The following is a 9,105-nucleotide window of genomic DNA, read 5'->3' on the forward strand; positions in this document are numbered from 1 at the left end:
GTGTGTGGGTGCGTGTGTGTGTATGTGTGCTTGCACGTATTGGAATGCCTGTATAGGTGTGTGCGTCTGCATCTGTATGGGTGTCTGTGGGATTCCATGCAAGTTTGACAGTCCCCCTTATCGGTTCCAGCTCTATTTCTGTTTCAATCCTTCTTTCCTCCTGGGGTTGCCCTGTCTGTAAGATGTATTGTCCTGCCTTCAATGCGTTCTTGTCAGTTGAGTAAGATGGGGGTGATGAAGGCCATGTGGGGGCTGTTGGTGGTGTGTAAACATTTGCTTCAGACAATAATTCTTGTCTACCTTCTATTTTCCCACATTCTTCCTGTTCCTGCACCTCTCTATGTGTATTTTGCATTTCCCCAGCCCTTCTAGCTGACTGCCTACAAGCTGTCCCTGTTTGCATAAACCAACCAAGGACCTCTTTTTCCTTTTGCTTTTTTCCTATCCTCTTATCACTAGTGTCTCCCGCTTTATAATGTGTTATATTTGCTTCTACCTCTTTACAGCATGCAATGTCAAACGTACCCTCTAACGGCCACTGGCGATCTCCGACTGTTCTTTTGTTCCACTTTTTCATGCACTTTAAAATGTGGGCTTTGTGTTGTGGGTGTTTTTGAATAACTAATTCTTTTGTTGTATGCATGTTCTTGTTCATCACGGCTTTCTTCATGTTGTTACTCAAGCATCTTTATATATCACAGACACGCGTTTTTAAGTTGATTTCAATATTTCTGGCCTGTCGTCTCCTTCTTTAGTTTTAATGTACACAGTGATTTTACCAGCAGTTACAGCACCCTTATATTGCTCTCCTGACCCGAATGCAACACTTAACCATTATGATCAGCTACTGTTCTTATTATATTCCCCCAGTTACCTGTCTCCCCTTATCTCTACGCGGGTTTACAGTTATATACAATCTGGGATTAACCAACTGCTTTTCTGGACCTTCAATACATTAATTCTCTTATACCCCAAAAATAGACTTAACGGTAAGATTACAGTATTTTCTGGGTTCCTATAGAGACTTTTAATATCGGCTGCAACGTACTAGCACTCCATAGCCTCCGTAAATATACAGTCCACGTTAAACTGCACCTTTTATAAATTTACCCAATTAGTAATTTGCCAAAGTTTTAGTTCGATCAGCCGGTCACTTTGCCAGTGTTTAATACCGTTAAAATCTTTATACGTTGGTTCTAACCAAAAATGTGTCCTAATTCCCTACGTTTCTACATAGTCTTTTTAAATTTAACTGGTCAAAAACGGCGATTGCGTCTATAATACACAGGCAATAACAAAAATGAAGTAGTCTGCGTTTTTATCACACACAAAATTTACTACTTAATTTTATTTGATATTTCGCATGTAGTCTTTGCATATGGATGTTTGCTGCTACAGCGTAGGCATTTAACATTACTCAGTATTTCTTTAGACTGGGGCTGATAGCGAAACAAGTGTTGTTCATGACGATGTGCACACTTAGCAATGTTTAGGGAGGTCCTAGCGTTTCCCCATGGCACCTGCTGGAATGATTTACACTCTTCTATGTCTAACAAAAAACCTCTCGGATAATGCACCCAACAGCTTTAACACCTCCACTACTATTACCTTGTGAGTACTACAAATTACATGACTTCCCACATAAATTTTCACTGTTCCAGACTTCAATTACTTCTTTCGCACACTCCGCGTCCTCCTCTCTGCGGTTCCAAAAATGCTGCTTTTAACGCAACTCTTGTTTTAACAACCCGAATATTTTCTATTAGATACCTCTCTTCACCGCTCACAACTATATTAATTTCAGCGTTTACCAATCTAATTGGTGCCTTTCTTCACTTCTCCTCCACACATATCTACTCTCTCACTTTACTCAACATATGCGATTCACTCGCCATTCATACTGTTCACTCATTCATACAACTGCCGTCACATTTACACTCTTACCAAGGTCGCTGTCCTGTAGACACCTTAGCAAGTCTAAATAACATATGTATATATATATATATGTATATATACAATAAAATTTTTTTATCGTTTTTTCGTTTTCTCTTTATTATTTAACGTCACTGTCCCGTAGGCCCCTTAGTGACTGCTAGACTGCCGTCCCAACTGGGCCCCTTAGCAAGTCTAGCTTCTGATAACTACTCAGACTGCCGTCCTAAACAGGCCCCTTAGCTAGTCTGGTGTTATTCAAAGTCGCCGTCCTTAGGCCCCTTAGCGACTACTAGGTTGCCGTCCCAAACAGGCCCCTTAGCTAACCTAGATTTGATCTACGCCTTTCCTGCCCGTGCAGACCTCCCACTGATACACTTCCTCGACACAATGGGAGCGGTATCCACAGGATGGTGTTTATGTGTGCTGTTGTGTAAGTGGCGCTAATCACCGATAGAAGACTGGGCCCCATTTAAGGTCTGTTGGCCCCAGACCACCCTCCGGCGTGCGTTGCCCCAAGGGGACTCACAGAGGGCTGGATACTTACCTAAGCAGACTGGTTGTTAACACCGCAAGGTTTCCCCAGTCTGCCCGGGAGGCAGGTACCGTGCAATACGTCACCTCCCAGACAGCCCCGGGTGGGAGTCCACTTCCAGCGGATAGCCCCCCTATCTGCTCCTGCCCGGTATACACCAAGCCAGAGCCCTTCGGGAAGCTACCAAGCTTCTACTGGAAGCGCACCCAAACAAAAAACAAACACCTTCTCCCATACACCGGTCCCTCAGCACATGCAGTGTAAACAGCTTCTACTTAAACAACACAGAGGAGTTAGTCACACACACACACACAATCCCACACTCACAAAATACTGCATCGGACTGTGCTATAATTTAGATTCTTTTAGAGGAGAGGCTAGATAATGCCTTGGCCCGGGCAGATCCACTGCTCTTGGTCTCGACAATTTTATGCAGAATTTTGGAAAAAGGCTCTGCTTACCTTTCCTATGTGGCCACCGTCGATCCAAGGAGCAGATCCGTCCAAGCTGTCGGCTTCCCCGTGCCTCTCCTGGCTGGCTCGCCAATCAAATGTGGGTGAAATTCTCAGCCTGGGCCAAATGAGACCGAGTCTAACATTGAGTCAGATGCAGTGTAAGTTTATTGTATAGTTCAAAAGGCATACAACAAACTGAGTCAGGTCCCGGGGAGTGACTGACGCCTTCTCACAAAGCGGCGGTTATACACGTTTTCTCAAAAAAAAGATACACATTACTTTGTCTCTTTGTATGTGGGGCGCCTCTGCCAGCCCATCTTCACAGACCCCTCTTGTCGCTGGTTTATGTTACTTTATTATTGTTTAGTTCCTTTACGTTTAACATACGTCGTCACCGATATTTACTGCCCTGCTAAGCGGTGGAGTAAGATATATCACAAATCTGGAATATTTCACCTTCTCCATATATTATGACTGACCACAACACTCTGGCCGAGGCGCTGTTCTTTCCCCATATATTATGACTGACCACAACACTCTGGCAGAGGCGCCGACCTTATCTCACATGCTGTCCCCTAAAGGGCCACACAGGTCTCTTCTTTCTGAACAAAGAGAACTTGATGTTTCTTACAATACAAAGGATTGTATAGTTATAGTTGTTAGTATAAACGATTACATTGATTCACCCCTATAATAATGAATACATTATTGTTACATTGTTTATCATGGTTACAACAGTGGTTATCTTAAAGGAGAGTAATATTTCTCCAACACAAGTATCACTTTATACAACGTTTCGGTCGACTGACCATCAGAGCATAAAAAAGTTATGCACGTGTAACGGTAGCCAGCGAGTAGAGTTCTGCGCAGTGAGTATACCTGACTCCCCCGACACCTTAAGAGGCGTGCTAGCGATTGGGTTTTAGCCTCCTTGCTAACACGCCCGCCTCCCATCCCGAGAGTTGCTGGTTCGAGTCCAGTGATAAACACAACGCAGAGCGGGTAATAATGGTCCCGTGACCCGGGTGGGAGTGAGGTTTAGGGGGGGTAAGTGTAACGGTAGCCAGCGAGTAGAGTGCTGCGCAGTGAGTATACCTGACTCCTCTGACACCTTAAGAGGCGTGCTAGAGCCCATGGGTTTTAGCCTATTTGCTAGCACGCCCGCCTCCCATCCCGAGGATCGCCGGTTCGAGTCCAGTGTGACACATGTAACGTGCATGGTTATAGCTAGACTATATTCCCTCGAATCACAACACGCTTCGAACCGAACATCCCGTACCAAATATGTGTACTGTTACACCCCTAACACAAAATATACAGCTTGATGTAACTTTAAATAGAATAATAATTTCATGATTTGCATGTGTTACAGTGTGAGCTGTGAAATGAAAAATGAGTTTTGTAATATTAGTAACGTAATGAGAGCTCAACAGGGTGCACCTGCAGCGGTCTGACAGCGAGTTGCGGTTGGGGGGTAGAGGGGACGGGGTATCGCGGTTCCATATTCCGGAACCGTGACACAAGACCGTGGACGTTTGCATCGCGGTTTCGGTCTCATTTCAGAACCGTTACACCCTTATTTATAACATAGATGCATCAAACTGCAGGAGAGAGGAAAATGGACAGATAGGCAGATGAAGACTCACACTTTGACCTTTGACCCTCATATCCACATTTTATATGTCTGACAGTCTTCCTGATGATGATATTCTTATGAAAATACCCTTATGAGCGTCTGTGAAATTGCTCACTTCTTAAATAGATCATTTGTGTCACACTGCAGAACTAGGTATTGATTGTGGAATATAATGAGCTGTGATGAATTGCTAATAATTTCAGGGATGTCAAAGAATACCGTGAGGGGAAATCAGAGTCCTGTGTAATAATGTTGTAGGCCTGTTTGCTATCCAGTATGTGTGTTGTTGTCATATTTTATTTTACGGGTGCAAACATGTCCTGCATCATGCCTATTACAATCACACCACGATACATTTTGCATGTTTAGGCTGAAGGTAATTTAAGGTGTGTGAAGATACATTGGTCACACTTCCACTGGGGATTTGCCAGTTATGGTCAGGCCCAAGTGTAAAAACATCTTATTACACTTAAAAATGCACATATGCCTTTAAAGCCCTGTGAGGAAGAAAGGCCATGGGGAAAAAAAGGTCAGATTCTTTGCCCTGCTCCAAGTAAAAGTATGTGAGGTACACATTAGGAAAAAGCTACAGGCCAAGGCGTTCTGGCTGAGATGTGCTGGACTACATTTAATGCCTTGTCTAAATGATGAACTTGAAAATGATGTAAACTAAATGCCATGGCCGTTTCAGTCAACAGATCCCAACATAACTCAAAAGTTACATCTTACTTACTTCCCACCTACTGTCTACAAAACACCAGATTTTCAGTAAAACCCCCCAGCAGAATCTACAGTGTGGAGCACAGAAGGTGCTCATAGTGACTCCTAACCCAATTTCACATTGGTGTTTCCTGTATTTTGGCAGTTAACTCGATCTTACATGTATCTCTGTGAATAAGCAATTTAGTCTCCCCCATGTGGCCTTAAGGAGTATCGCATCAAAGGAACTGTGAATTGTAAACAATTTTCTCACTCTGTTTAATTTTATTTACTGTGGTAACTATACAAGAAATGATTTATTCAGCTCTGCAGGTTATTAAAACGTGCCTTGTTGAATCTGTTATCAAGAATACTGTCATTCTTGTGTATCCTTGTGTATCCAGGCATGTACACTCATTTTTATCAACATAAACACTGTGAACATTAAACATGGCAAAGATAAACATGCAACTCTGCCACTGTCACTGTTGAGATACACAGGATACTGTTCATGCTGTATGGATCTCTGGCTTATGCACATTATGTTGAGAAAAGAGGGTGGAGGCCTTAAACAAATCCACTGCTACATCACTTGCAGAACAACAGCTCCGTCCCATCTCCAGCACCATCAGCACTGTAAGCAGGCTCATATTACCAAAGCTCTCTCAACCTCCTCTCACAGCCACACAACTCTTGAGATAACCTCATGGTTGAGACGAGTCCAGAAAGGGCTTGTTGTCCGGGAGTGGAATGCCCACCGCAGACTGAATGTGTCCCTGCATGTGTTCCCTGGCTTTCTCAACCTGCTCCTCGGTGCAATAATCTTGGAGGAAGACAGAGGCCAGGTTCCGCAGCCGTGGGTTTTCTGAGAGAGAGAAGCGCAACATGCACAGGACCACGGAGCCATTTGTCGTCTGAGAATGTGAAGTAGCTGTTGTGAGGTTCATCAGAGTGGTAATAGCAGAGAGAACGGTCTCATCTCGAGGACTGGACAGACATCCCATCACCAGTGGGACACCATCAGTCTGTACAATCTGATTGCGGCTCTCCTGATCCATACTCAGATTACACAGGCCACCTTAAGACACACAGGAACAGCATACATAAATGAAACTATACATCTAGCCTAACATAACGAGACCCCTATTTCATAAATGACACTATACATCTAACATAACGAGACCCCTATTTCATAAATGACACTATACATCAAACATAATATGACCCATATTTTGTAAATGACACTATACATCCAACATAACGTGACCCCATTTCATAAATGACACTATACATCTAACATAATGTGACCCATATTTCGTAAATGACACAATACATCCAACATAACGAGACCCCTATTTCATAAATGACACAATACATCTAACATAACAAGATCCCTATTACATAAATGACACTATACATCCAACATAACGTGACCCTTATTTCATAAATGACACTAGCCTATTCATCCAACATAACATGACCCCTATTTCACTGCAGTGTGGGGTTTTCTGTATGGTGTCTATTTTTACAGCTGCTGTTCTCAGAGGAGGTGAGACGAAGTAGAGACTTTTAAAGCTGGTCTTAGAACAAAAATAGCTTAACACCTGTCTTAAGAAAACAAAAATGCTGGTATATGTTTGTCACTGACAATGAAGACATTGTCAAAATGGGTCAAGGTCTGTCATATATGCTAATACTCAGAACCTCCCCTTCAGCTCTATTCATATCCTGACTTACAACCCTTAATTTGCAGCCACTCAAAGAGCTTTCTCTGATTTGTTTCTGTCAAACAGAGTGTTACCATAAGACAGTCTGACAGCAGTGAGACGATCAGGGGCGTGGCACTATTTTCCTCAATAATTTGTGGAATGAAACAAGCTGAGGTCTCAGCACTAACCAATCCCAAACTCCACCAGGTTCTGGTTCTCCTCAGTCAGCATGTCCAAGAAGAGTTCTGTGACCTGAAGTGTCCGCAGGTCTTCCATGTTCCGTGGATCATAGGCAAAGTTAGCCAGGTTTGCCAAAATTTGCTCTTTGGCCTCTGAACAAAATATGATGAATGTAATGATCTGATGGTCTGTTACTGAGAGTTACAGTGTGCTGCACTGAGGTGTGATGTATACCATATTCAGACATCACTAATGAAGTTTAAATGAATGTACTGTAATTGAGAAGACAATAACTGTTACCTTCACTGTCAGCGTCCTGAAACTCTGTGACCAGTCCCTGGAGGTACGCAAACCGGTCTGAGCCAGACAAGCCATCTCTGCCTGCCATCATCGCGGAACAATCCACACGTCTAAGCCATCCACACGCCTAAGCCAAACCCAACACGAACCCCATGGTCAACACACTGATTCTGATGTTCTTCTTGGCCTCTCAAAGGCGGCTGTATAGATACGGGAAATTTCTTTCACTGAAGCTCCTCAAGCGATTAAAGAAACGAATCTAACAATATATATAACAATACTGTCATAACATATACGAAATTTCGACTAGAGGTTTATTATAAAAAGGTGTAGACACACCAGCCCTTCATGTAATGGACACTAACATTTTCTTAAATGCGAACGCGAAAGGAACTTAACTTTAATCTTCAGTATTCGGGTGAACTTCACAGCCCCGCAAACGCAAAAATGCCAGGGCGAGATGCGCTGTTAACATTCTCTCACAGCCTTCTGTTTCGGCAGGACGCCACATAGCAAGTGTTTGCTTTGATTTAAAAACTGCATAACAGATTTGAGCTATGAGTACAAGTGTGAACGTACAAGTGAACACGTGAAATGAGCACAGGAAATGCACTTCAAATTAACGTGATCTATGACCGTTACCAAGTCCCACCTCACTTACGTAAAAATGGAACCTTAATGCGCCCGATAAAGGGAGGTGTTGCCTCTCTTCTGTGTCAGCGGTGCTCAGTCTGTACATCCGGTCCTTCACCAAATGATTCCCGAATTTGCCTTTTTTCCCGTTCCGCTCAGAATGCCATGCTCATAAACCACGAATCTCAAAACCGTTTAAAGGTGTAATTTGTTTCACTTAGTAATCTCTGTTACATACTTTTTAAACCAGCGAAGCGACATGTTTAGAAGAGATATAATTTGTTTCGTAATGAAGGTTGGCCGGAAGTAAAGGCTACGTGTATTTTATCATGTTGTGCCCTCTATCTTTGAAGAGAACCGTAACTTTAGAGGTCAGCGGATGAATTTCATAAACGGGCTTTTGAAACTGTGGCGCACTATCAGTCAACTGATTCTCCTGAGGCATCTGCAAGGGCTGAAGGCACATTATGAAACAACACAAGCTGTCTACTAAAAAGCGCCTCACAAAACCATTACTGTTTGGAACACTTATCGCGGGACTGGCTACAGCGTTTCTCAATCGGTGAGACAAATTGTTCTGCTTAATGGGATTTGCCTTGATTTTTCATGAGTAGATGTCCAGTGTGCAGGAAACCACCCATACCACCGAAATGGAAAGTGATTTCTGTACCTGGGTCTTACTGCAGTTTAGAGCACTTGAAAAGCACTTCTATTTTGCAATTCTTCTTGGTGTTCCTATGTTGGCAATCTCAAATGCCCTTAGAGATTTAATAGCTTTATCTGACCATAGAGTCAAAGGTAGTAGGTTTGCTGTTGTGTCCCCAGATTAACTGATATTGACGATGTTTTGCAAAGCAGTAGACAGTATGTCTTAAATGTGTGGTTATGCTCCATGCACAATAGAATTCTTCACTGACATGAAGGGCAGGAAAGTGTTGGACTGGAAACTGCTGTGGACCTCTCTCATTCACTGGGAAACAGGGCAGATCTGATGCTGGGTTTAACCTAATTTTGAGTGTATAGTAA

The 9,105-nt window shown here is 43.0% G+C and overlaps 1 protein-coding gene across 2 annotated transcripts; it reads right to left on the reverse strand.

Annotated features, from left to right (window-relative positions):
- Nucleotides 1-5,531: 5,531 nt before the first annotated feature.
- Nucleotides 5,532-8,036, reverse strand: armc7 (armadillo repeat containing 7). Of its 2 annotated transcripts, XM_030774181.1 has the most exons (4): nt 7,845-8,036; nt 7,447-7,573; nt 7,155-7,298; nt 5,532-6,335 (listed from the first exon to the last, which is right to left on the reverse strand). In XM_030774181.1, exons 2-4 carry the CDS (start codon nt 7,535-7,537, stop codon nt 5,962-5,964), a joined length of 609 nt encoding a protein of 202 aa, XP_030630041.1. In that variant the 5' UTR covers nt 7,538-7,573; nt 7,845-8,036; the 3' UTR covers nt 5,532-5,961. The 2 variants fall into 2 exon arrangements, with proteins under 2 accessions (XP_030630041.1, XP_030630042.1); XM_030774182.1 differs by having other exon boundaries at nt 7,155-7,235; nt 7,447-8,036.
- Between the last annotated feature and the right edge of the window lie 1,069 nt (nt 8,037-9,105).

The sequence above is a fragment of the Chanos chanos genome, chromosome 5 (genome assembly GCF_902362185.1).
Source record: "Chanos chanos chromosome 5, fChaCha1.1, whole genome shotgun sequence".
NCBI lineage: Eukaryota > Metazoa > Chordata > Actinopteri > Gonorynchiformes > Chanidae > Chanos > Chanos chanos.

Coding starts and splice junctions, on each gene's coding strand:
- armc7 (XM_030774181.1), bottom strand. CDS start 7,537: ATGATGGCAGGCAGAGATGGCTTGTCTGGCTCAGACCGGTTTGCGTAC. Junction 7,299..7,446: donor TCAGGACGCTGACAGTGAAG/GTAACAGTTATT, acceptor TATTTTGTTCAG/AGGCCAAAGAGCAAATTTTG. Junction 6,336..7,154: donor CCTGGTGGAGTTTGGGATTG/GTTAGTGCTGAG, acceptor GTGTGTCTTAAG/GTGGCCTGTGTAATCTGAGT.